Source organism: Camelus dromedarius, chromosome 18 (genome assembly GCF_036321535.1).
Source record: "Camelus dromedarius isolate mCamDro1 chromosome 18, mCamDro1.pat, whole genome shotgun sequence".
In the NCBI taxonomy this organism is placed as follows: Eukaryota; Metazoa; Chordata; class Mammalia; order Artiodactyla; family Camelidae; genus Camelus; species Camelus dromedarius.
This window is the reverse complement of record NC_087453.1, coordinates 61,358-88,635: the sequence shown is the minus strand read 5'-3', so window position 1 is coordinate 88,635 and position 27,278 is coordinate 61,358. Positions and strand designations below refer to the sequence as shown.

The 27,278-nt window shown below is 57.4% G+C and overlaps 1 protein-coding gene across 7 annotated transcripts in view; it reads left to right on the top strand.

Moving 5' to 3' along the window:
• MYT1 (myelin transcription factor 1) overlaps positions 1-27,278 on the top strand; it is a 63,309-nt gene that overhangs the window by 12,842 nt on the left and 23,189 nt on the right. For 3 of the 7 annotated variants that reach the window (XM_031433348.2, XM_031433354.2, XM_031433351.2), the window contains exons 2-9: positions 7,942-8,042; positions 15,182-15,236; positions 16,159-16,189; positions 21,513-21,575; positions 22,319-22,566; positions 23,799-24,614; positions 26,343-26,477; positions 26,915-27,005. In XM_031433348.2, coding sequence (XP_031289208.1) covers positions 7,942-8,042; positions 15,182-15,236; positions 16,159-16,189; positions 21,513-21,575; positions 22,319-22,566; positions 23,799-24,614; positions 26,343-26,477; positions 26,915-27,005 — 1,540 coding nt within the window. Of the gene's footprint in view, positions 1-7,526; positions 7,725-7,941; positions 8,043-15,181; positions 15,237-16,158; positions 16,190-21,512; positions 21,576-22,318; positions 22,567-23,798; positions 24,615-26,342; positions 26,478-26,914; positions 27,006-27,278 lie in introns of those variants that run through there. The other 4 variants (XM_064496854.1, XM_064496853.1, XM_031433353.2 and 1 more) reach the window with 2 other exon arrangements.

The window sequence follows — 27,278 nt, the reverse complement described above, 5'->3', positions numbered from 1 at the left end:
GGCCCTCTGTCCTTCTAATGCCTCTCCGTCTCTCTCCTGCGCCTTCGTGCTATCCCTGCCCTGGGCCTGGAGCCACCCCAGCCCCCGGCTCCTTTGGCTTGAGGGCCCAGGGTGAGTGTGCTCCCAGCCTCTCAGTGGACACGCACACATACCTGGATTTATTTCTCCATTTTCTATACGTGTTGAAAACCACAAGTTCACATTATACCTCTGAGTCCAACTGCCCCCAGGATACGGTCTAGACGTCTCCCTTTCTGTATGTGTAACTTCTTCCTCCAACAGTGGGATACCTGGTTTCCTGAACATACTTACTTGTCAGATCAAGGCCCCTCCCCTCCACCCTGGCACCCAGCTCCTCACCCTTCCCACAGGGGCTCCCCAGCCTGTGGGCTCTGACACCCCCTCGTCGTGGGATGGCCCCACACTCCCCTCCGGCCAGGACTTCTCCCCTGCTTGGGGTCTGGCCTGGTTTGCCCAGGTCACAGGGCAGGGCAACCTGGAAGGACTTGTGGCCTCAGTACTGGGTTCTTCTCCCACTTCCAGTCAGGGCGGCTGTGGCTCCCTTCACAGCTCCCTTCGCGGTCCTGAGCTCCGCCTCCATGCATCCGTCTTCACGGCTAAGCCCTGTCACGTATGAAAGATGATTTCCTGTGCAAGCTTTGTTTTCCTCGTGGGTAATTTGCCCCGTCCCCTCCCCCGACCTACCTGGTGTCCAGAGGTGCTTTTGAGACTGTGTCTCTGGAGGTGTTTTTATCCTACCATGTTCCTGGACTGGTGTTTTGTCTGGGCATGGTTCGAAGGCCTTGCTGCACTGTGGGTACGCCACTCCAATGGTCGCTTCCGTCTGTGACCTTTCCCCCGGGGAAGCTTTTTGGACCTCTCACTACTCCTGGTGTTTTAGAATTTCACAGTGCTTGGCTTGGTTGGAGCAGGTCTTTTTTATTCACTGTGTTGGGCACTTAATGGGCCTTTTAATCTGAAAATGTAATTTCCTTTGGTTCTGGGAAATTATTTTTTATTATTTAATTCATACTTTCCCCTCTCGTTCCCTGGTCCTCTCTTTCAGGAACCCTAGAGTTGGCCCTTAGGTCCTGCTAAGCTTTCCTCCTCATCGTTTCTCTCTCTGTCTTTTCCTTCTGTCTACTTTTCTGGTATGTTTCTTTGACTCTACCTCCCAACTCCTCTGCTGGATTTTTCGTTTTGGTTTTATGTTTTATTTCCAAACCGGGGAAGACAGACGTGATGCTATCAGGCCTTCTCAGATAACTCTCGTGCTAATCTCTACCTCTGCTGCTGCCTGGCCAGGCCATGTCCGCTCTGTCCAGCCGCCGCTGGCTCTGTCCGTGCTCCAGCCCCTAGCCGCTGTCCACAATGCAGAGGAAGGGAGCTTCCCAAGGCCCACACTCACTCATCCGACAAAGATTCCTGGACGCGCTCCCCACCCTCGGTCCCGCCCAAGGTTCCGGCCCACAGATCTGAGGGAGGCCTGGGACCTTCTCTGGACTTGGAGGAATGCCAGGCTTCCTTCTGCAGCCCTTGGGAGCCTTGGGACATGGCCTGTGTGTCCTCCAAGGGCCTGTCTCCCCAGGTCTGAGAGAATGGTCTGCACCTCAGGGCTTTGGAGTCAGAGGTTCTCTGGGTTCAGAGGGCAGAACTGGGGGCTGCCGTCCCTCCAGTGTCTACTGTGACTGTGGTCGGTTTTGTGTGGGCCTTAAAATGGTTACTACAATTTTATTCTAACCTTTCTGCCTCTCTGGGCTTTGCTTTAAACCCAAACAGCAGCAAGGAGAGGATGAATGAGGACGGAGATGAAAGCAGGGAAGAATTTTTCCTTTTAAATGGCAGGATTTGTTCAGGTAGTTGTCCTTGGGTGTCTGCAGGGGACTGGTTCCAGGATCCCCCCAATACGCTCTCCAGTCCCTCACACGGAACGGTGATGTATTTGCATCCCCCCACTCACATCCTCCACAGACTTCTAACACCTAGGACAGTGTAAATGCTGCCCAAATAGTTGCCAGCAAAGCCAAGTTTTGCTCTTTGGAAACTTCTGGAATTTGGGGGGCGTATTCTGCATCCGCTGTTGGTTGTATCCGTGGGTGCAGAACCCGCAGATGCAGAGGCCGACTGTGCTCCATTCCAGGCCCAGTGTCTCAGAGGTACGTTCAGTCTATGGCTTTGAGGTGGAGGGGAGCAGAGGGAGGAGAATGTGCCCAAACTGCCCCCGTGAGGAGGCCTGGCCCCCAGGGCAGCCGCACAATGCTTGATGCTGGAGCACAGCCGACCCGGAACCGGGTGGTTGGTTAGTGATGGGTGGGGTTTGGAGGGGAGGTTGGCTGCAGCCCTGACTTGAGATTAGCCACTGACATGTCTTCTGTGGCAGAAGTGGGCGCCGTCTGTGCTGTTCTGGGTTTCGGAGCCTCCTGCTGCGCAGGGGCCGTGCCTTCACTTGGCTGGAGTCCGAGCTGCTGCAGGTGGGGGTGGGGTCTGACCCCCAGGGCCCGTCCCACATCCCTGCCTTGGCCCATCCTCTTCCTGCACCCCTGGACCCAGCCCTCCCTGGCCTCCAGGCAGCACCAGAACCCAGGCTTACAGAACCCAGCCTGGGAGAAGCAAAGGCAACTTGCTCAGACTACTGCCCTGTGCAAGAGGCCCTGGGCGGCTTCACTGACCTGCCTGTAGTCCAGGGGCTCACACACCACGGAGGGGGCAGTTCATCTCTTGTCTGGCAGCTCCAGTTGTCAGAAATTTATTTTTGATGTGAGCATCTCCTAAAGCACCCAGAGCACACTGAAACTCCTCTGGCTGATGGCCCCTGGTGTTTGAAGCAGCCCTTGCCCACTGCGCTCTGGCGTGGACAGGAGCGCCTGCCCTGCCCCAGTTCCTCAGGTGCACTCCTGAGCTGAGCAGGACACTGCGGCCTACCCGCTCTTGAGGGCTGGTATCCTGCCTGGGCCGGTGGGTGGGGGCTGCAGCGGCCAGGCTGTGTGTCAGGACCTGGTCCGTGGACTCTCACTGCTGTGCTTCCTCCCTCTGTGTGCTGTCGACTTTTAAAAAATAGCTTTATTGAAATATAATTTACATGTCACATAATTCACCTGTTATAAGTATAGAGTTCAGTGGCCTCAGCCAGTTCACGGGTTGGGCATCTGTCACCACAGTCTGACTTGAGAACATTTTCGGCCGCCCCCTCCCGAAGAGACCCCATGCCCACTGTTGCCCCTCCCCCCAGCCCGGCGCCGCTAATCTACTCTCTGTCTCTTTGGATTTGCCATTTCTGGATGTTCCATAAATAAAGAACCGTACAATCATACGTAGTCTTTTTCGTTTGAATTTTTTCACTGAATGTGATGTTTTAGGTTCAGCTATGCTGAACCGTGCGCGAGCTCTTTAATTCTTCTTTGTTGTCAAATACTGTGCAGTCGTATTTTGTATCGTCCATTGAGCAATCGATGGACTTTTGGTTATTTCCACATTTCGGCTAGTATAGATAAACCTGTGACAAATTGTTGTGTGCAGGGCTCCGTGTGGACGTATATTTTCATTTCTCTTGGGTCTATTCCTGGAGTAGAATTGCGGGTCCTACAGTAAATCTACGTTTAGGATTTTGATGACCTGCTGATGGTTTTCCAAGTGGTCGTGCCATTTTGCTCCCCCGTCAGGGTGGCCAGGGCCCCAGTTTCCCCACATTCCCTCCAGCACCTGCTGCTGTCCGTTGTGTTGGTGGCTGTGTGGTGGGATCATGCTGTGGTTTCGCTTGCGTTTCCCTGATGACGAGGTGTGGAGCATCTTCATGTGCTTAGCGACCACTTACATGTTGTCCTTGGAGGAATGTCCATTCAAATCCTTTGCCCATTTTGAAGTCAAGTTATTTGCTTTATTTTGGAGTTGCAAGAGCTGTTTACGTGCTCTGAGTAAAAGCTCCTCCTCAGGAACGTGACTTGCAAATGCTTTTTCCAGTCTGGGCTGGCTCTTCATTTAATTGATGGTGTTATTTGATGCCCCCAAATATCAGACTTTGCTAAAGCTCAGTTTACCCATTTTTTCTTTTGTTGCTTGTGCTTCCGGTGTCATATCTAAGAAACCATTGCCTGACCCAGTCAGGAAGATTAGCTCCTATGTTTTCCCGGAGTTTTAACTCTGATGTTTAGATCTGTGACCCCTCTGTTGTTTTTGACTTATGATGTGAGGTGCATCCAGCTTCGTTTTTATTGACTATTCTATGTCCCTTGATCTGCCATATGAATTTTAGTATCAGTTCATCAAATTTTGCAAACAAAACAAAAGAGCCAGAGAGGTCAGAAGTGGTCAGATTCTGGGGAGACTCAGAAAGTAACAGTGGCAGGACTTGGGGCCCAGGACGGTCCCCCGTGCTCACACCCAGGGAGTTCACAGCTGAGAGCAGGGGGAGGGAAAGCTGTGGGCAGGGGTGGGATCAGGAGGTGGCAGGAAGGCAAGTGGAGCAGAAGGAGCCTGCCTGGTGGCAGTGGCAACCAGGAGAGGCTTGAGCGCAGGGGGGTGGGGCACCGCCACTGGAGCAGGGAGCCAGTGTGATGATGGTGGCACTGGCGACCTGGCAGGGACTGCTGTTTTGGTGGCGGGCTGTGGATAGAGGCCAGCAAGACTGGGGAGCAAGGAATGGCGTCTGCAAGTTGGAGACCCTTACAAGATATGGTTATGAGGTGGGTGGAGATGCAGAGCTACTGGGGCTGGGGTGTGGAGTCCAGCCAGATAGTGTTTTTCAGATGTGGACACCTCAAGCTTGTTGAACAGCTGAGAAGCCCCAGGAAGGGTCCAGTTGAGGGGGAATGATCACAGATTTGAGAGGAGTATCGTATATGGTTGAGGCTCCCGGGACACTTTAATTGGCAGTGGGAAGAAGGGGATATCACGCCCCTCGCCGTCATGCTGGAGAGGTTGTCAGCCGGGATGCAGCTCCTCCTCCCTTTGTCTGGGACAGAGGAGGACAGAGGAAGCCTGGGGCTGAGGGGCTGACCTGTCCCACTGGGTGGGCGCACGGGAGAGCCAAGATGTGGGCTCTCTCCAAGCAGAGACCCTTCCTCCTTTGCTTGCCTGGCGGGAGGCAGATAGTAACAGCTCCTGGCTCCAAAGACAGGTCACCAAAGACAAAAAATCTAGTGAAGACTCGGAAAACATTTTGACAGGAGTTTCTTTTGAGCCCACAGGGTCTCTACTGCCTTCAGAGCAAAACAACCCTTCTGCCAAAGTGGCACCTCCTGGGCTGTCCTTAGGAGAGGGATGAGCCCAGCTGTGGCCTCAGTCAGGGCTCTGCCCGGTGGAGGAAGGCGCCAACTGACCTCCCAGGAGACTCCCCACCCTGGGGACCCCTGACCTTATCCACCTACCTGAGTCCTGTAGATCTGAGTGTGGGACCTCTGTGGGTCAGATGCTGGGGGCAGCACGGAGCAAGCAGGGCACGTGGTGCCAGGTCCCACGGAGGGGTCGTGGCCAGGGCCGTTGACCTCACTACCTGCTGCCCAGTGGCTTGTTTGCCATGTGTGTCTGGGAGCAGGGGCTCAGATGAACCTGTTAGAGACCTCAGAGCCCAAAGAAATGGTTGGTCTTGAGGAAAGCCTCGTCCTCACCTCTGACTCCTGATAAGAAAGGCAGAGCTCCTTCCGCATTCACTGTGTGCTGGAGGCTCTAAGTGGCTGTCCCCAACTTCATGGGTGAGAAAGGTGGCTTGCAGGGCAGGGGCAGAACTGCCCCTCCACCTCCATGGGCTGAGTGTCAGCCCCTGGCATGACTTCTGGACGGGGCATCTGTGAGGCCCTCTTTTGTGCAGGGCCTGCCTTTGGCTCGGGGGCTCGGCTGTTGTTTGGGGATGTGGGGGCCTCATGTGCTGCCTTTGTGGCAGCTCAATGCGTCCAGGCAGGAGGGGTCTTGTCTGTGGTGGAGACACATGCAGGTCCCAGTGGGGACCAAGAGGGCCCCAGGTTGTCCCCCAGCAAAGGAGAAGGTAGGGCAGGACCCTGGTAACGTGGTTCTGGTCCTGGAGAGGGAGCTCGCGTAAATCCCTCCGCATCCCAGGGCCAGCGCTGCAGACCTCACTGGGGTGCTGTTTGGAGGCAACGATGCCAGGGACGGCCTTTAGGCCCAAGTGTTGCCTGAGCAGCTGTGAGGCTGCAGAGACCAGAGCTGACCCAGGGAATGCAGGCGAGGGGAGAATTCCCCTCAACAGGACTTCGCTTTCAGACTCCCCAGGCAGGCGAGCGGGGAGGCATTGTGAGCTGGTTATCTCTCATCAAACAGAAAACCAGTGGCCCCTTCACACAGAGTTGCACCGTTCACCCCCGCTGGGCTTCTTGGGAGGCAAGCGGGTTGAGGGGAGAAAGAGCTGAGGTGGTGCTTCCAGGACACCTGCTGGGATGACGACTGATGCTCGCAGCACAGACTTAGGGTCCTGTGTCCTTCCCGCCAGCTGTCAGGGAGACAGGCCCTAGTTACCCCATTCACTGACACGTTGCCGTGACAAGAAAGTCTACTGGAGCCTCGTAGATCAGCCCAGTGTGCAGGCTTCTGCGGCGCCTTCTCTCACGGGAGGTACCTGTGGGAAGTGAACCCCATTTATGGCCGGGGGTCTCCCAGCTTTCATTGTCGCTGTAGATGCAGAACCCTCATACCATCTTCAAGTGTGACACACACGCTGTGGCCAGAGCGATTCTTGGCGATTCCTGGTGATTCACCTCCTGAATTTCCTCCCTCCATCCCCTTCGAGGAGGCTGTCTGCTCCCTCCTCCCCACTGGTGGTGTGAGTGGCACCCTCCTTTTGCGTTTAGGATCCTGGGCAACTCCTGTCGTAGGTTTGGGAATTTGGGTGCCCAGTGGTTGAGCCTGGTTCCTTGTGGAGCCTGCTGGTGTCTGCTGGTGCCCAGGTGGGAGAAGAGTTGCATAGCTTCCCACTCTCCACTTGAGTCAGTCCTCACGGGGGCCCTGCAGGTGACCCATAGCCCAGAGGGTGAGGCACACAGTAGGAACACACAGTAGGTGCCAAATTCTGGTGGTATTACCCATCCCTTTGAAGACTTTGCATCAGGCTGTTTCCTTGACAACCTGTCTGCTTCCCTCTGTGTTTGTGTTCCTGGGGGTCACCAGAGGCCCTTTAATGGGGTGGAGTCATTTCCAGACAAGAGGACACTGTGGCCAGAGCCACAGAGCTGCCCGGGGCAGAAGTGGTGGAATTATAGAAAAACAGCATTTGGGGACACATGTCAAAGATGTGAGAAGAAGGATAATGGGTGTGACAGCAGTGCGCCCGACCGGCCTCCAGCAGAGCCCAGATTCACTTCCAAGGGGAGGCAGAGAGCAGAATGCAGGAGTATTCATTTCCTGTTTTTATTGTTGGTTACTTCACGACCTTCCTTTGAAAGCTGCAGTGGTAGAAAGCTGGTTGTCATGGAGACAGGGAGTGCCGTGCAGGGAACAGGCACACAACGCCTCTCTTTGTCAGGTCCAGCTGATGCCTTTAGCCTCTGCTTCGCGACATGTGAACTTACGTGACGAATTAAATATCAGCTGGAGGCAATGCCCTGGAGAGAGGCAGGCGCACAGGCAGAGGAGGGACCTGGGAGCCAGGGCCCAGGGGAGGCCGAGCGTGGGGCCGCACCCGACTCACATCAGCGCCCGGGTTGGAGGGGCCGTGGGGGCGGAACCCCACCCCAACTCTAAGTCAAGTTCCACACGACAGTGCCAGAGCTGGGATGCCGGTGAGGGAGTGTGCCCCAGACAGACTGAGGTCTTCCTCAGAGAGCTCCTGTGTCTTGTCCCTGAAACGGCCGTGGGGCCATGACCCTGGATGTCTTTCTGGTGGGTCCCTGAGAAGGGCTGTACACCTGCTGTGGAAAGAGTGGCCTGAGTTCCCCAACTCCTCCCCTGGAGCTGGCACAGCGAGCGTTTATTAGGTTTTCTTTTTCTGACCCTCAGAAAATGAGTTCCGGGGGGAGCTGCTGAGTCAGAGGTGGACGCAAGGACACAAAGCCAACGACTGCAGGACCTCAAGACTCTTCCTGGGTGGACGTGGCAAGGTGAGGTACTCAGGGGCAGCCCCCGCCCCGGGCCTGGCCTGGCACAGGACTTCCTCCCTCCTCGACATGGGGCACGGAGGGACTTTTGATACCGTGGTCGTCCGTCTAGATCAGGCAAAGAGTAAGTGGGCTAGGACCATCAGTGATCTGGTCACTTTAAAATTAGAGGAAGAAAAATAACTGAGTGGAGTAAAACCAAACTGTGGCAGCAGGGGCTCACATCTGCCAGGTCCCTGCTCTGGGTCCAGTCACACCAGGGCTCCATGACTCCCCTCAGTTCCTGTTCTCTGTTTTCCCTGCTGCTTCCGGCAGCCTGAGGGTCCTGGACTGACGTTGCCACAAGGACTCCTGAGTTCTGCTGACTTTGTTTATTTCGATCTTCCCAAGTAGGGGCAGATAGTGCCCAGTTCCTACCTGCCTGGAACTCGCTGATGGAGGTGCCTCAGGCTCTCCGCCTCCCTGGAGGTGCTGCAAGCCCCGGATGTCGCATGCACTTACTGCCACCCCAAGTTTCTGATTCTAGAGCTTCCATGACTTGTTCTGGATAGAGCCAGGCCCCCAGGCTCAGGGGACCCCCAGAGATGGAGGTGGAGGTGATAGCAGGCTTGGTGGGCATCCCTTCCTGGATCTCAATTCTGATCTCTCATTTTCTTTGACATGTGGATGCTCTCCACCAGGGATCCAAGCCATGATCCAGGGCAGGGCCACCAAGTCGTAGTGACTCAGGGTAGAGATGAGGTGGTCATGGAGTTTTAGGCGGCGACCCCACTCAAGGTACTTGTGTTTTACTCTCGAAGCCCAACATTTTTCTTTTGAATGCGGTGGCTGGCCGTGATTGTACAGTGGTTAGTACTCTGCGTTGTGAATCCGGTGGCTGCAATGTACATTTTAACGGGCCTGTTCTAACACCTTGTGAAGCATCTCCACTCACACTTTTCTTGCTGTGTGATTATCAGTGATTTGCTGAGCCATGTAGGAGCCTGAGGCAAAAGGAAAAGCCAATAGCTGGCTCAGTCTTTAAGTAATTTTTGCTATTTTATTCACCATGTAATTTGGGCATTAATTTAGGTACTTCAAATATTGCATTAAATTATTATTTATCTTGATCACTTGGTTTTGTTCCCCCCTTAAGTCTGCACCTGGCTAAATGCCTCACTCGCCTCACGGCTCCGGCCCTGAGCATCCAGAGATCACGAAACCAAGAAGCTACAGGGTCTCTGGGTGATGTTCACACACAGTGGCTGGCACTGGGTGAGGGTGGGTAGGAGGGTTGCTGTCCCCCTGTGGCTCAGGTGTGACAAGCCTGGAGGATGAGGGACCTGCTGAGAACCAGCCTGGTGGCCTCGCTCAGCCTCTCCCCAAGCACCAGCTGTTTCACAACTGCTCCATTAGGGAGTGGTTTCCTCTAGTTTGGGCCTGAGTTACTGCTCTGAGCAGAGGCACTAAGACAAAGAGTGGTACAGAGAAGGACGTTCCTGTGAAGAGGACAGGACTTGGGGGCTGGCGCCAGTGGTGGCTTCTCGTGGTGGGGGCTAAGACAGGTAGGGGCACCGGAGAACGGAGTGCACCCTTAGACAGGAGGTGGCGAGGTGGGGAGCTCAGTGCCTGGAGGGCCGTGGGAGCAGAGGAACCCTATGTGGGAGGTGGTACAGCCTGTCTGCCTCCGAGTTCAGCACCGGGCATGTGGACAGCTCAGAGACGAGTGGGATGGGGCTGTTGGAAAGAGTGGGTGGTTGTGTGTTTGGTGGACGTGCTGGACATTGGGCTTTTTTCCCTTTAACTAGAGGAGAAAAGGAGTAAGCATTGATGGTAGGACCTTAAACCTCTTTTTGACCTTGAAGAATGAAACATTAGGGCCCCAAATCATATAATGTTCAATAGATGCAATCGAAAAGCAGGGTGGCTGCATGGACAGTCAGCAAGCAGGGCCTTCTTCCTGCTGCTGACGTGGATGCTCCCGACGAGGGACGCCTGCCTCACTTGATGTGGTTAGATTTCTCCTCCCGGATAGGTGGAAATCCCATTTAAGTTGATGTTTTACACAGATGGACACCCAGACATGGCTGCTTTATCAGGGTGTCTATTTCATAGCTAAATTTTTAATTTGGGGGTTGGAGCGAGCCATGATCCCATGCTTAGAGATGTCAGGAGAACCCCTCCCAAGACACATATTAAATAATGCTCCTGAGTGTCCTTTCTGCAACCCGAGGAGAAGGCTGGTCTGTTCAGCTGCCAGTCAGCTGGATGATGGGTGGCGTGTCAGAGAATTTCAGACACATGGTGGGACATCCCCTAGGGGACACGACTGTCACTGCCAGGAGCCAGGGGAGCCATGATGGCTGTCAGGAGGTGCTGGAGTACAGGCTTGTGGCTTAGCCTTGGAGACCAGTGCATGGGAGCAGGATGTGAGCTGCAGGTCCTGAGGCAGCAGGACTTCTACCTCTCCAGGCTGACTTGCTGCGGCCTGCAGGTGTGTGGTCAGGTGAGGGGAGCTGGGAAGGCTGTGCAGGCAGCAGCAGCAAGCAGGGCAGAGGTTGGGGGCTCTGTAAGATTCCACTGGGGTGCTTGGTGGGGGTAGGGAGTAAAGGAGCATACTTGAATACTGCTCTTAAATCCTTAAGGGGAGCTTCTCCCAGGAGTGAGAACATGGATCTGCCACAAGGCTTTGCAGCAGCCATGTGTGAGCTGCCTTGCCCTCACCTGTGCACAGGTGAGAGGGTAAAACTAGCCCAGACCGTGCCACTCCTCTGCCCCTTCCCTCCCTGGGGAAAGGGGAGACTGGGCAGATGCTGCCCCTCCGGTTATGTCCCCCTGCCCCCCTCACTGTTTCCTTTACTGCCTGGTACCCCCCCCCCCCCGCCCCGACCCGCCTGGCATTGGCAGATGCTCCCCAGCCTCAGCTAGGGCTTCCGGGAGGAAAAACACCTCAGACCTCCCACAGGGACCCTATCATCAATGTAGTCTTGTGGATTTGAAAACTTGACCTAAGTCCATTCTAATTCCTCAGCTTTGCCAGCTGTTGGAATGTGTTCTGAATAAAATGGAACAATAATCTGTCTCCTCTAGCCCAGGCCAAGTGAGTTCCCTGGGAGTCTGGACCCCCCTGAGCAACTTGTGGCTCTGGTTTCTGCTTTGATGGCTCCTGGTCACCTTCCCCAGGTCTAGGGCCTCAGAGAGGTCAGATTGTCCCCATTGGTCTGTCCATCTGCCTGTTTGCCTGTCCTTACATAATCCCTACTGAGCAGTGAATGAGGTCTCTGTAGGAGAGACACTGACCTCAAAAACATGAATGAATGAGCTTATTTCAGATGGTGGTGAGCACAGGGTGGAGAGAGGGTGGGGGCTGGGAAGACGGAGGGAGCAGGCCTGGCCACCCACGGCTGCACTCTGCTCCCCAGGTCTGGAACACCCCCACCCTGCGGCCATCCTCCCTGATCCACGGAGCCTCCCCACACCCACCCAGGCTCCCATGTCCAAGCAGCCCCTATCTCTCAAGCTCTCCCCTGACATCCTCCCTTCCCTGGAGTGAGGGACCTGTAAGTCTGGTGCTCCTCAGGCCAGGACACCCCACAGGGCCAGAGTGGCAGGACGGCGTCTAGAGCTGCTGGGGTCAGGCTTCAGTACGGACTCTGATTTTTGTCCAGCCCTCAGCCACCTCTTCAGCTGCGAAAGCCCCAGAAGAACCAAGAAGAAAAGAGAGTGACAGAGACAGAGAGACAGAGATAGAAACAGACAGAGATAGAAACAAAGACAGAGAGAGCAAGGATGACTGAAAGGGCAATAAAGAGAAGGGGGCCACCCCTCCTGAGACCACCTAAACTTGGTCTCTGAACTTGGGCAGGGCTTGGGCAGAGCTGGATTCGCCGGTGAAGGTGAAGATTGGGACAAAGCCTGTTGGGCCTCTAACTGGACACTTGCGGACACAGAGAGTTCACCCTCTCCTCTTTGTTACTGGCTGTGTGTCTGGCAGCCTTCTCACAACCACACCCCAAGGGTCTACCAGTTTCAAGATTGCTTAGCACGTTCCCATTTTTGGAGTTTGTAAATCTCCAACTTAGGGAACTCAGCTTCGTCAAGGGTGCCGGGTGGATAGGCGTGAAAGCGGCTGATCTTTGTAACATGTCCTGTGAGAAGTGCTCACATGACCGACTTTAGTGAAAATACAAAATGGAACCAAGCAGTGACACCGTCCTGGATGAGACCATGGCCAGGACACTGGTGAAGCGAGTTCAGGGGAACAGGGAGGGACGGCGGGCCTCCCTGGTTAACAGGAGCAGCAGAACGGGCTGCATCTGCGTGAGTAGATCCCTCTCCTCCCTGTAGTTTCCTTTTGGAGACAGAGCTATCTAAGTCTTAATTGGAGCGAAGAGCTGGTTAGGGAGCCCAGGGCAGTTGTGAGTCATGCTCCTGATGGCAGAATGCGGTTGGCGTCTCAGAAATATTGTGGGCTTGTGCTTGAGAGATGGGGTAAGGGGCTGAGGTTGGCTTGGCTGTGACGGGGCCTTTCACCCTCAAGATGAGAGGCCACTCATTTTCTGTGGGCCTTCTGGAAATAGCCTTGATTGGTTTGTGCTCAGAACAGGTGGAGAGTTTTAAAAATAAGTCAGTGGAAGCTTGGGAAGTGTCTCATTGTCTTTGCACTAGGAAGTGTGTTTTCTGTGGTGCTGGGAGGTGGGGGACTGCCAGCAGGAGAGTGGGGTACAGGGCTCCCACCATACGCACGCATAGCACCAGTTGAGGGCATGCGGACAGCAGAGAACCGCCTCCGAGAAGGAAAACAACCAAGTCCAGCGGGGCAGGTTCTGCCAAGCCTCACCCAGTGCTTCCGAAGGCAGCCGCCACGCCAGTTCAAGCAGTTCGGGAGTCAGATTTCCCTGCTTCACTGTCGATGCCCAAGTGGTCCACCCGGCTCTTCCCAACTCATTCTCATGTTGAAGCACTAACCCTCGCTTTTCCTCCTGTCGTTCCATGTCTTCCTTTTAAAATCGAAGCTTCCGGCAATGAAGAGACCATCTCACTTACTGACCATTGGATGCAGACAAATTGCAGGTGGAAAGGTGCTCGGCAAAGGGAATGTGCAGCTGTAGCTCCATTGAGGGGAGCTCGCGGGCTGCAGCCCTCTCCACTCTCTGCTCTTTGAGTAATTGATCTGCGGGAAATCCAAATTGCCAAGGCACGCTTTAACCTAGCAGAATGCTTGCCAATTTCCTCGGGAAAACTGACAAAAAAATTTTTTTTTAAGAAGAGCTGTAGATTGTATTTCAGCTGAGAGCCGCATGGAGCAGTCGGACTCATCAGCCCCTTTGTGCCGCTGCACCGGAAGCCGCTGGGCTTGGGCTCCGCGCAGACAACGTTTGAAGGCTCATAAATGTAATGAAGTCCCTTTGACACCTGCTCCGCTCTTCACTTGAAATGCAAGCCGTTGGTCCAGGGGGAACCTCCGCTTTAAAAATTGTCTTCCGTGCTGCTGGAAGGCTGTAAACGCACAGCTCAGCTCTGTGGCTCTGCAGCCGCGACTAGACAGGCTGCATAAATTATTCCAGATTTTGATGTTTCTTCCTTAACAAACCACATAAATCTTTGTATATTCGTGCTGCCCAGGGAGGGGCTCACTTTGCAAGTTCCATCTTACTAATGGGGGGGGGGTGTTAATGGGAGGATTCCCTTTCTTTTCTTCCTGGGTGGAGCTTCGGACACCGGTCTTGAGCCGGCTTTTGGGAGCTGGAGCCCCCTCTTGCTCCTGTCCCACCGTCTAGCTGTGACTTTGATGGCCTCAGCTGTGGCCCAGGACAGGTGGGAAGAGTCCTCTCCCATCTCTAACTCACTGTCACCTGCCTGCCCAGGTTTGTCCCTGGAGACCCAGGAGGAGGATTCTGTGTGCTGACCTGTGGCCCTTGGGGGCGTCCCTGTCTGATCCTCGTCCCCAGGCTTTGCCCTCCTGGGGGCTCTCCCTCCACTCCCTTGAAGGACCATGTGGGTAACATCCCCAGTGGAAGTGAGTCTGGGGCAGAGCATGTGGGGTGGGAGCTCTGATGGATTCAGGTGGGGTGGCCAGAGGACATGCAGGGTCCCCCTCAGGAGGCTCCACTCATCCTTCCTGGGAGAAGTGTCACCTTTGGGAGGGTGGCCCGTGAGTCGAGCCTAGATGACCCTTGGCCTGCATTCCTGCCTTAGCTTGGCTCTCACCCCAGTCTGCCTCCCACCTCTGGAGCCAGCGTAGTGGCCACAGGTACTTGGCATGTGGTTGGTCGAACTCAGATGGGCTGTGAGTCCAGGAGACATGAGGAATTTCTAAGAGTTGGCACGAAACAAAATCTCATTCATAATTTTTATATTGATACTGTTGAAATTATAATGTTTTGGATAGGTTGGTCTAAGTAAGGTTTAGAATTAAAATTAATTCCACCCATTTCTTTTTACATTTTAATGTGATTATTAGAGAATTTTACATGATGTGGATGACTTGCACTCTTTTTCACTGGGTGGTGGTGCCTGGAGGCCCCTGTGCCTGCAGGAGCTCACATGGGGGGTCTGGACTCATGTGGGGATGGTTGGGTCTCTGGGCTCAGGCTGCCCCCCCTTGGGCTCTCCCTGGTACAGTACATGGTAGAAACGGAAGCCATTGACCTCTGGATGCTTTGCGGAGGCCCGCCCGGGTCCCAGCCTCCTGTTGCTAACAAGACAACCCTAGTGTGCTTGGGTCAACAACTCCCAGGGGAAGCTGGGCTCTGGCGCACAGTGTGGTCAGAGTTAGTGTTGGGCGACCTGCCCTGCCCTGCCCTGCCCACTGTGAGCAGAGGATGGTGTCGCCAGGAGACCACGTGTTACCAAACCTCGACACTAATGAAGGTCTGGTGGGTGTAGCTTCCTCCTCGGATGTGGACCTGGGGCAGCAGTAGAGTCAGATCAGGAGACGGGGGATCGTCTAGGGCTGGTGGTCTCTGCCCTGAAGTCCCTCCTCCCTGCCTGCTGCTCCCAGGTCCACAGGCCTTTCTTGCCTTGTGAGCCCATTTCTTGTTCTGGGTCACAGATTCACATGTACCCCAAAGCCTGAGCCAGGAAACCACCCAGGTGTCGCCATAGCCTCCCAGGGTGGTCCTGCTGGTTTCCGCTGACAGCTCTGTTGTTTTCACTTGCAGATGAGTTTGGAAAACGAGGAAAAGAGAGCTCGAACAAGATCCAAGGCCCTCCGAGGTGAGTTCTGCACCCCTCCCACCAGGGTCTGGCCTGGGTAGCCCAAAGCCCAGCTCTGGCCCAGAGACCCAGGTCCTGAAGCTGTAAAGGCCATGTCCCCCAACAGTTTTCCTCAGGAAGACAGACCCCACAGCCGTGCCTAAGGCCCCAGGACACTGCCTCCCTACGCTGGGTGCCTGGGGTCTGAGGCGCCTGGAGGCCTCAAGCCTCTTCAGCCTCTGGGTGCCTGAGAGGGCCGCGGGGTAAGGGTGGGGGCCGTCTTGCCAGACACACCTGCTGGGTTGGAGATAAGGAGGCAGAGCCTGGTTAGACCTGTTCTGTCTGGAAAGGAGAGGCCGCCAGCCTCTGCCTCCTAGGATGTCAGTCTTGGTGCCGGTGCCGGGAGGTTGGGGCAGTGTTGAGTCCAACCAGCAGTGGGGTGGGGAGGGGCCAAGGCCCTGTTTGCTCTGCAAGGACGAGCCTTGCCCCCTGCACCACAGCGCCCAGCTGGGCGAGGGTCTTGTGCTCTGAGCGCCCCCATGGCCCCATCACTGAGGGACCAGCTGCTTGGACCCCCATTCTCTCCTCTGTCCAGCTCTATCTGGTGGGTCCTGTTTCCTGCCAGGCGCTGACCCCTGCCTGCAGTCAGAGGAGGAGACAGTGCCCTGGCCTGAGCGCCCAGGGAGCCTGCCTTGGGTGGGCCATCTGTTCCAGTCCACAAAACCACCAGCCCCCAGGGGAGGGTCTGGCAGAACATGGGCTTGGAGAGAGGCAGCTGGCGCTGGGGGCCCTGGAGGACATGCTAGGAGGTCAAGGATTACTTGGGGGGCAGGTCCTATGGGGGGCGCCTCCATTTTTCACTCTACTTGTGCTGCAGGGCAACGTGCCTTTTCAGTTCTAACTCCCACATGCGTTTCCCTGTTTCTCTGTTTCTCTCACTCAGCTCCCCTAGAGCCCACAGGTGCTGACCTCAGGTAAGAAAGGCTTTTTGCCAGCATCAAGCATGGTGCATCCCTGGGACCCGGACATCCTAAATGTCCCACACTAGGCACTTGGAATTGGCCAGCTGCGCCCGAGCCTGTTTCCCTAAGCAGGCCCCTCTCTTCCTTGCCTGTGTCCAGTGTCTGCATCCCGCCTCTGTCCTGGCCCCACCGTGCGGTCGAACTTGCGCAGGGATGCCCACACCTGGTCACCACCAGGACCTGACAGCCACCACTGTCAGGTTCCCAGCCAACAGCAAGGCTCTCACAAATGCTTGTATGTCAGATGGTCTGAAGCCCCGTTCGGGCAGAGACGAGGGGTCAGGCTGTCCCATGTCCTGAGTCTTCCACTGACTCAAGGTGCAGACAGTGGTCTGTGTGCTGGCCGAGCTTGATGACTTTCCAGATTCCCGGTCGGTCCCACAGGGACATGCACTCCGAGGAGGAAGGAGGGCAGACACATAGCAGTTTGCTGGGTTGAGACAGGAGGGTCTGGGCCCTCCTCCCCAGAGGTCGACTTGCCCTCGCCTGCTGGCTTCTGCCCTGGGCTTGGCCAACACCTTTGTGTGGGAGGCTGGGGGTGCTGGGAGGCCAGAGAGAAAGCCACTCCAATGTCTACGACTTGGGGCTGCCCCAGTACCACTCCACACAGCCTTCCAACTGCAGGCCTGTGGGCCTGGGCTCTTCCTGGGGTCTCCACTGGCAGCCTCGGGTGCCGACTTGCCCAGGCAGAACTCCAGTGAATGGTGTCCAGTGACTGGCAAAGAAAACCAGGCCCTCACGCCCCCATTTTCTGAGGAAGGGTGCCACTGCGTCTGGCTCAAAGCACTGGAGGAGGAGGGAGGGGGTGCCAGGTGGGCACTGGGTGCCTCATTTAATTTTTACAAATTCTTGTGAGATGGGGCCAGGCTTGAACTGTGGTTGAGATAACCTGCCTGAGGCTCGTCCTTGGAGGAATGAAGGGGCTCGGAGCCCACCCTCCTTCCCCTGTGGCAGCTCTGGCTCTGAGTACACCATGGTGCCCGTCACCCAGTGCCCGGAAACAGCTGCTCTGCCCACGCTGTGGGGTCAGGGTGACACGAGGGGTTGAGGGTGACAGCCACATCTTGATGGACACTTCTGTGGGCTTGCAGGCTCGTGGGTGGAGACAGACAGAGCAGTCCAGTTACTGAGGGTGGATGCTCCCTCTGCCCCGGGCCTGGAACAGCTCTGGCCACATAAGTGCATGATTCTGGGGTATCTGCTGCTTCTAAAATTCTTAGGGGTGACGGTTCTCACTAAACAGTGAGCACATCCGGGGCTGGGACCGTCTCATTCTCCACCAGAGAGACTGTTGCATGGATGGTTTTTGCCAATCAGGAAAACAAGAGGACCCCAGATCACTCTAGCGCGCCTCCAGCCTTTGAGGCTGTAACTTGGAGATGGAAGGGAAGCGCGCAGGAGGGATGCCCGGAGCCCCGGGCACCGGGCAGCTCTGCAGTGGCTGCGAAGTGCTGTCTGATCTCAGGGATCCTTACGGAAGCTCTGCCGGGTGGTGGTATTGTCTCTCTTGTGAAGGGGGAAACTGAGGCTCAGAGGGTTAAAGTTCATGCAGCCGGAATAGCTGAATCACAGGGCGGGAGGGTGAGGGTGGGGCAGCAGACAAGCTGGGCCACGGCGGGTCCACAGAGCACTGTGGGGAGCTCCCTGTGTGGCGGGGTCCTGTGGGCAAACCACTGGAGAAGATGCTGCGTGGTGCTCAGAGAGGCCATGGCATACAGGGTGGAGAGAAGGCTTCCAGGAGGAGGTGCTGCTTCTCCATGTGACGTTCACCTGGGGACATCTTGGGGACAATAAGGGGAAGGAGGCTGTGCACAGGACTCGAGTTTTGGTAACAGCAGTTAATTTTGGCTCAGGTGAAGTAATGGGGGAAGTTGGAAAGGCAAACCCAAAGGGCTAGGTTTCTCTTGAAGCTTTGAAGCAAAAATAACTCTCAAAATAGATTTGTTTTGAAATATTCTGAGAGAGGACCTGATAGTATAAGTACGGGGATGACGTGGGCATCTGGACTGTGTCCACCTTCATTAATCTTGCGGTCTCAACCTGTTTACTTGGCAAGAGTGAGACCCATAAGTTTTGATGGAGAAACTGGGCACAGAGGCATTGACATGTTCTAGAAACAGTGTCTTCAGCAATTCTTCAAGTTTTTGAGAATCAGTGCTTAGAGGAAAATGGATCAGGCTGTGCCAAGGAGCACATGTACTCTGCATGGAAGGTGCCCCTCACTCCTGTGTCACAACCACCTGTTGTCCACGAGGTGCATGTGGGGTGCAGCCCGTGGGAGGGTTCACGCTGTGGAAAGGGGCAGAGGCTGCCTGCAGGCTCCTCCCCTCAGCACACCAGGGGCTGTGGTCAGACAAGTGGACGAGACCCTGTCCTGGTGGGGCGTACGCCCCAGTGTCTACCCAACCCTGGTTGAGACCCACCGAGGAAACTCACCGCTGTGACTCAAAGGACCCATTCGGACCACCTGAAGGGAGGAAGGGTCATGGTGGAGCCGCCTGAGCAGGACTCAGTTCATGGACAAGGGACTTGCACCCGTGGTCCCAGAGGCTGCAGTCGGCCTCTCACCCCTGCCCCTTCCCCAGCTCAGCCACGTGCCTTCAGCTCAGTGGTTGTGGGGGGTGAGCTGAAAGCGGTCACTCTGGAACAGGCAGGAATCCCAGCTGCCCCCAAGCCCTGGCCCCCTTCAAGTCTTGCTCTGACTTTCACATGATTCCTGAGATAAAACAAGTGGGTCTGGGCCTTTCCCTTGGCACCAGTGTAGAACCACAGACATCTCTGCTGGCCCCCTGGGCCCATCCGCTGTCACACAGCTGCTACAGCCACTGGAGGCGGGTTAGGTGGGGGTGGGGTGGTGCCACCCTTCTGTGCAGAAGGAAGTGGGCAGACCCCTCTGGAGTGTCTTTGGGACATCTCCAGGTTCTGGGAGGGACGTCTGCCCTCCTGTCCTCACCTGAGGGCTTCTTCCTTGAGCCGGCGGCCAGCTCCCACCTAGGGGTCAGCCTGAGTAGGGAGTCCTCTACCTGCCTCCAGGGGCGGAGGGGTGGGAAGCCAGTCTCTTCCAGGGGCTCCCGCTGGGATGAGCTCCTCCTGGCCTTGGTCTTGGGCCCTCAGAGCAGTCACCTGGACCCTGCGTGGTGCTACCTGTGGGCAGGCCCTCGGGGAGCTTACCTGCCCACTCCTGTCTCTGCCACACTCAGAGCCATGCTGGTGAGTCGGGGGAGGGCTTGGCTGGGTCTTCCTCCCCCAGCGATGAAAGAGGCTCCAGAGGCCCAGAACCAGGGCTTGTGCCTCACCCTGCCCTCTGGCCCCGCGCACTCAGGGAACCATTCGAGCACTGGGGGTCCCTGTAGGGTAGCCTGCGGGTGCTGCCCTGCTGGGGCCAGGGCTGGGTCTCATGTCAGTGATGCTCTGGGCCACCCTGTGGGGAGCAGGGGATGTCCGGCTTCCTCTCCCAGAGTAGCCCTAGCCAGCTCTGAACATGGAGGCTCACAGCACGCCCGCTGTCCCCTGAGGGGCTGGAAGCCAGGACCCCTCTGAACTGGTGGGCGGAGGTGGGACTTGGAGCAGGTGACGTGTTTGGGGGCAGTGCCAGTGCCCCACAGGCCTCCACAGCAGCTGGCACCTAATTGCCTGATTAACTCAGTGATTAATCGACTAATTGGGACCTCAGCTTCAAATCCCTGATAACAAGGAGCTTTTGTGAAGAGTCTCAAACTAGTTCTTGAGAAAGTGACAGCAAGTGTGGGGCGTAGATTCCAGAATGGAGAGGCTGTGGGCAGCAGGGAGTCCTCTGGGTCTGGAGAGGAAACAGACAGCAATGTTTGCAAGTCTTCCCCCTCCCCCTCCTCCCCTCCCCTTGCCCCCCAGCCTCCCCCCCCCCCACACCGTCTGCCCCTGAGCTTTCCTCTCCTCCTCTAAACACCAGGAGCATCAGCCCTGGGATGAGCCCTGGTGGCCGCACCGTGGAGGGCTGTGGGCTGTGGGAGGAGCTGGGGGCCGGGCTCTGTCCTCAGACTGTTCTGTTCCTCCCTGGCAGGTTGGGTCAGGTCGGCGTGTTGGTGGGTGTGGCCTTCCAGCCGGCTGCACCCCACAGTCATCTGCGGTCAGGCTCATGATCAATCAGATTAGAAACTGTCGGGGTGTCTGGATACAGGTCCCGAGTGGTGCCTCTTTTGGGGTCCCAGGCGGCCACAGGTGTTGGTGGGGCAGCACAACCCTTCCTTCCCGGGTTCTAGGACAGCCTGATCTGAGGTGGGGAGCTCAGACCCCATGATGTTCACCCCGTCACAGGGTCATCCCTTCTTGGATGGGGGCACCGTGGTGCCCCCTTCCAGGAGGAGCTTGGGCTCCCCTCCCCCAGGCTCTCCGTCTCAGCATCGGTCTGCCGCTCTGTAACACGAGGTGGTGCCAGCTTCCCGCAGTCCTGGTCCATGGATGTGCCCAAAGGCCCGAGCTGGGACCCTGGCCTTGAGCCCCACGTGGCCCCTTGGGGAGCTGACTTCTAGGGAAGTGGTTTGAGTGGTCCCTGCCCATGATCAGAAGTTTCCAGAACTTACCACCATTTGGTTCTGTGGGGAGACAGTTGATGGTGGGGGGAGAGGAACTCCTGAAGTCTTACCTCTGTTGCAGTGTGGGAGCTGCCAGAGGCCAGGCATCGCCCTCAGCCAGGTCTCACGGCAGCGCCTGGATTGTGGGCCCTCCTGGCCTCACCTGCCTCCGCAGGAAGCTGGAGTCACAGCAGGGTGCGGGTTCTGGGGTGGGGTCTTTGCCGCCGAACCACGCCCACCTCCAGCTGGGCCCTTGGCTCCAGCCGAAGCTGCAGGTCTGCAGAGCTGTTTCTGCCTGGGGGCAAGGGCTGTAGAGACCCTGTCCTCAGTAGCTGTGGACCTCTCAGCTGCCTGACGGCCTGGAGAATTTGTTTGTGTTCTGTCCTTGGGCTTCAGGTGCTGGCTCTGGGGCCACATCCGAGGGTCCTGGTCCCTGCCCCTTGAAAGCCTGGTGGCAGTTTGCCTGCAGTGGGAAAGACTCACCCGTGAAGAAAGGAAGACGTCCAGTCTTGATCTCATGCATACAGATCTTTAATTAAACACACTCATGAAATTGTAATGAGCCATTCATTTATTTAAATGGGGTGAATTATTTCATTAATTTTTAGCAAACTGCAAGCAGCTGTTCTGAGATGAACTATTTAGAGACAGGGTGAGGGTCTGGGGTGGGATCCCCGATTCGGGCCCTCTCCCCGAGGTGACGGCTCCTGCTTGTCTCCCCCTAGCTGTCCTACCCCAGGATGCACAGGCTCAGGACACATCCGGGGCAAGTACTCCAGGCACCGAAGGTAAGGAGGCCTGTGGCCCTGACCAGGTTCCTGCGGAAGAGGTTGGGCTGCTGGGGGCCTTTCGTGGGTCTAGATCTTTCCGTCTCTGCTCTCGGCTGCTGAGCCACGCTGTCCTCGCACTTGACCCCATTTCCGTGAGGCCAAGCAGGGCCATCCGGGAGTCTCCCCACAGGGGTTGCTGTGAGGCCGGAAGAGTCCACGTGGGAATGCTCAGAGCAGACCCAGCACACACTGTGGTGCCTGGCTGAGCTGCCCCCGGGCTCCAACTGTTGTTGCTCCAGGGGTCAGCATGCCCTCAGGGCCCCCGTGTGCAGCACCAGGTTCAGAGGATGGGTGAGGGTGGGAAGAGTCTGCAGGTGGAGAAGGAAGGGCCCAGGTGCTCCGGGCTTGCTTGTGGGGAAGTAGGCAGGGTCTGACCAGGGCATGGAGCCAACAGCCTGGGCCGGCCCCCCGACCCCAGCCACCCCGGGGGAGTGACTCTGCATGGACGGGACCCACTGAGGTCTTCTGAGACAAGCAGGAAGTGAAATTTCAAGCCCAATCAGGTGCTTTTTAATGTGGACAATTAATGTAAAATTTTGAACACATCAACGTGCCAGGCATGAGTTTGGGGCTTCAGGCTTCGGGGCAGTGACGAGAGGCGGAGAGAACTTTCCCAGCAGGGAAGGCGGCTGCAGAGGGTGAGAGCAGGAGGGAGGGCCCCGGGAGGTGCTGACGGGGCAGCCCGGCCCTGTCCCCCCCAGTTTGCAGAGCTGCCCTCTGGCCAAGAAGAGGAAGCTGGAGGGTGCTGAGGCTGGGCACCTGGGGTCCAAGCGGAAGGCGCACCCCCTGAAGCTGGCGCTGGACGAGGGCTACGGCGTGGACAGCGACGGCAGTGAGGATGCTGAGGTGAAGGACGCCTCTGTTTGGGACGAATCGGAAGGAACTGCGGAGGAGGACGAGGCGGAGACGTCAGGACCGGAGGAGAGTCATCGCCCCGAGCCAGCTGAAGGTGCTGTGTCGCTCTTTCTCCTCCAGATAAAGGCTTAGTGTGGCCCTGGAGAATTGCGGCCTGTGAAGGGGCAGCGCCTGCGAGCGGGAAGGCCCTTGCTGAGAACAAGCGACTCTTGTGCGACTTTGCGGGGCTTCCTGGGGAGGGGCCGGCGTGGGGGCCGGGGGGCCCAGGGCTCATCTGTGTGTGAACACTGTGTTCTGTGGATGTGTGTCTGTGTGCGCGTCAGAGACGGATGAACAGGTGGACGTGGGCTGTGTGTGTGGGGATTTCAGACAGGCCCTGCCGGACCCGGCTTCAGGAGAGCCGCCTGGGGCTGTGCGAAGGGTCTGTTTGGAAACAGGGAGACTGTGGGGGGTGTCCAGGGAAGCTGGGGGGGGAGGGGAACTGAGGGGTCTCCCTGCTCGCACCTCCTCCCCTGCAGGGCCCCCAAGACTGGCCAGGTTGGGACCCTCAGCCCTTGGCAAATGCTAGTGTGAAGGTGGGAAGTAGCCGTGTCCCCTGAGACCTCGGCAGACCGTAGAGTCCTGAGGGTGGGACTGAGGCCCAAGGTCCAACCCCACCCCAACACTTCCAAGCTTCTCGTGTTCTCTGACTTTGCAGGGTTTTTATTTTGTTTTATTTTGAGCCAAACCGGGCAGGGTCTTGCACCTGCCTCCCTCCTGGGGATCCCGCTGCGCTCGACGGCGTTCATGGCCCTGGGGCTGGCCCTGGTGCACCTCTGGGAGTGGCCAGACAGGGGCGGAGCGGAGAGGGCTGCTTCTGTGCCCTGGGGGCCTTGTTGGCGCTCCAGGGCACCTGCGTGTGGGGAGCACACCTGCAGCTTAGTCCTGGCAGTTGAAAGACCTAACCTTTAAAACAAATTCCACTGCTTCTGAATTATGAAACAGCTTCTGAAACCCTGACGTATCCCTAACCCTTAGGCTCCGTTGTATGAAGTGCAAGTTTGCCTGGTTTAAGAAAGTGCGCGTAATAGGGAGGACCTTTAATCAACAAAGCAGAGCAATTCCTAGTTTCAGAAATACAGCAACAGTTACTCCATCTACCTCCTTAAGTAGGCTCACTGTGATCTCAAGATCCAGGCAGAGGGGCTGACACAAATGCCCGCACTGAACCCACCCCCAGGGGTTTCTGTTCCTGCTGCGGTGGGCAGAGTGCAGGAATCAGAGGCCTGGAGCCCTGTCCTCCCTCCCCCTGTGCCCCTTCCACCTGGTGTCTCTGGTTCTGTGCAGGAAAGAGCCCTGCCAAGGCTCATTTCGGGTCCAATCCCATCAGCAGCCCCACGGGCTCCTCCAAGGGCAGCTACAGCAGCTATCAGGAAATCATTGCAACTTCACTCCTAAATTTGGGCCAAATCGCTGAAGAGACCCTGGTTGGGGAAGGCTCTGGCCAGGCAGCCCAGCCAGGCCCTGGCCCCGTGCGCGAGGAGGAGGCTGAGGAAAGGGCTACCAGTGACGCGGGGGAGAAGGACGTCTTTATCCAACCGGAAGATGCTGAGGAGGTCATCGAAGTCACCAGCGAGCGCTCCCAGGAGCTGTGTCCCCAGTCCCTGGAGGGTGTGGTCAGTGAGGAGTCCAGCAATCAGAAAGTGGGCCTGAGTAACGAGGAGGAAGAGGAGGAGGACGAGGAGGAGGAGGAAGAGGAAGATGAGGAGGACGAGGAGGAGGACGAGGACGAGGACGAGGAGGCCCCCCCAGACCTGATCTGCCAAGAGGACCCCCCCTGCACCCCCACCCCAAAGGCCCCTGAGCCCCAGCACCCACCACCTCACAGTCCCACGCCCGAGCGCTCTGTCATAGTGGAGGTGCACTCAGACGAGGACTCGCGCTCCCAGAAGTCCACGGTCACGGACGAGTCGGAGATGTATGACATGATGACCCGCGGGAACCTGGGCCTCCTGGAGCAGGCCATCGCCCTGAAGGCAGAGCAGGTGCGGGCTATCTGCGAGCCGGGCTGCCCAGCTGCGGAGCGAGGCCCGCTGGGTCCAGGGGAGCCAGGGAAGTTGGCCAGGCCCCCGGATGGCGTGCGGAAGGACTACTGCAGCAAAGGTAGGCTGCTCATACTGACACCGCTTGCTCACGCTCCCCCTGCCTCCAGGGGCCACAGTCCTGAGGCCTTTGCAGGCTGGGCAGCAGGTGGGGTGGTGGGGGTGGTGGGGGGCAGACCGAAGCAGACGGGGGGACAAATACGCACATGGAAGACTGGGGTCATCGATACTGAGGAAGCGGGCTCACCTGCTCACACAGGGTGGTCTGGAGACACACAGCTGAGGGAAGCCAGGCCGGGGGACGAGGAGGGGTCTAGGGACAGCGAGCTCAGCTGGGGGATGCGCACCTGGGTTGAGGGGGCCTTGAGTGAGCTGTAGCTCCCGGTCATAGTTGGTGGTAGGTAGAGACAAAGGGCACAGATGTTCTGGGGACACTCACTCACATGGGATGGGCTCGGGGGCAGATACTGAGGGACATGGAGGACAGCTATCAATAAGATACCCTCTCAGGGTGGCACAGACTTGGGGGATAGCTGTCTGGGGGCTCCAATGAGACCAGCACAGGCCTTGGGAGGACATGGACTCTAGGAGATGAAGGGGCACAGGTTCGGGAACAAGTGCTGGGCCTGTGTCGGGTGTCAGCCTGGGGGCAGCAGTCTTGGGGCCTAGAGATCAGGGCCAATATTGATGGGATGCTGTCGGGGAGCGGAGAGGCGTAACGGGGATACGCGTGAGCACAGACAGAGTGACGGGTCCGGTCCCGAGTGTTTGGGGCCACAGACCTGTGGGGTCTCAGAAGTGCTGCCCTAAGGCATAGAGTTGAGGGCGTGGACCCAGGGGACAGAGCCTTAAAGGCAGGAGGCCAAGCTGGGAGCCCTGGGCAGCCCTGAGCAGGCCCGTGCTGTGAGGACCGCGGCTGGTTCCAAGGGAATGACACTTGGTGTGGATGGAGCGCAAGTCCTGGACAAAGGCCAGCGGCAACAGTCACGAGCTCAGGAAGCCAGCCCTGGGGAGAGATGTGGGGGCCCCTCGGGGTGCGCCCTGGGGAGGGTGCCCCTGCCTGCCTGCCGGTGGAGGTGCAAATCCCCCCTTTTGAATCAGAGGCAGAGCCCCCCATCCCATCCCAGGATCCTGTCCTCCCCTAGTGGGCATTCTGAGCGTGGTCTGTGACCTCTGCGTTCTCCCAAAGGGCACAGCTGTGCTCTGGGGACCATCTGTGTCCTGACAGGTGTTCCCTCTGCCCCCACGCTCATAGCGACCTCTCTGGGCCTGCAGAGGCCAGATGCGCCCAGTGACTGAGACTTGGATTTAAATTTCTGCCCAGGCATTTGTTAGGTGCTTTGGGGAAGTTACTTAGCTCCTTGTTCCCCTCTTTTCTCAGTTCAAAGGCTGTGTCCTGGCAGGGACTTGTCACAAACTTTCACCTCTCTGTGTGGAGGCCTGTCCCCCACCCTGAAGCCAGGGGACCTCGCATAATTTCAGTGGGAGAGAGGGCAGAGGACATCAGCCGCTGATCGGGTGGTTCCCCCACCCCTCCGCCTTGCATGTCCTGCTGTTTGTGGGTTTCCACAGTCTGTGGGCTTCTTACCCCAGACCACCGGTGTGGGCAGTTTCTCCAGCGTCCCCTCGCCATCCAGCCCCTGGTCCCTCTCAGGCTCTTGGGCAGTCTGGCCACTCTCCTCTCTGGACAGCCAGAGTGAAGGGTCAGGAGATGTTCTGCCCGTGCCCTGCTTGCCACCCCCGACCCTGCTCCCCTCCCGGCTGTCCTTTGACAGTCTTATGTGTTTAGATCCCTCAAGAGCTGAGAAGCGTGAGATCAAGTGTCCGACGCCAGGCTGTGATGGCACTGGCCACGTCACGGGGCTGTACCCGCACCACCGCAGCCTATCTGGTTGTCCCCACAAGGACCGGATCCCCCCAGAGAGTGAGTAGCTCTGTCCGCTCAGGCTGCCTCTGCTGTGTGGACGGTGTCCTCATATGGGAGTGGCCACCCACGGCCCTGTCCTCTGGGTGGCACTGTCCAGAAGCCCAAACCCAACCCTACAAGTGTGGGGACACAATCCACGCAGCCTGGACAGGGCCCTGGAAGACCGCCACAGACTTGCTGGGGGGCTGAGTCCTGGAGCTGGGGAGGGCCTATGTCTGTTCCGAAGGCTCAGGAGGAGAAAGCCTGTCCTCACCTTTAGACAAGGGGCAATACTTGTGGACATTCCATTCAGAGGAGTGAATCACAGAACAGCTGGAGGTTTTAAGGCTGTGTTGGTTTCTGTCCCAGGGAGGCAGAGGGCCACAGGGGGAGAGGTGGCCTTGACTGAGTTGAGCCTGGACTGTGCTCACCACCCCCTCCCTGTTCCCTCGCAGTCTTGGCCATGCACGAGAACGTGCTCAAGTGCCCCACCCCCGGCTGCACCGGCCAGGGCCACGTGAACAGCAACCGCAACACCCACAGGAGGTACTGGGCCAAATGCGCGGTGAGGGTGGTGGTGGGGCCTGCTGTGTGCTCCTCGGCTGGGGGCTGCCTTGAGGGCCAGTGCGAGGTCAGCGCAGATGTGTGGTGGGGCAGAGTGGCACCCAGATGTGCGGTCACCTGGTGGTGTTACTGCCTGTGTCACTGTGAGAGGGGGGTCCCGAGAGACCAGAGGGTGTCAGGAGGGTGCAGGCGCGGTGCAGAGCCAGGTGGAGATGGTGTCCTGCCGATGTTCAGGACCCATCTGGACACTAGTGC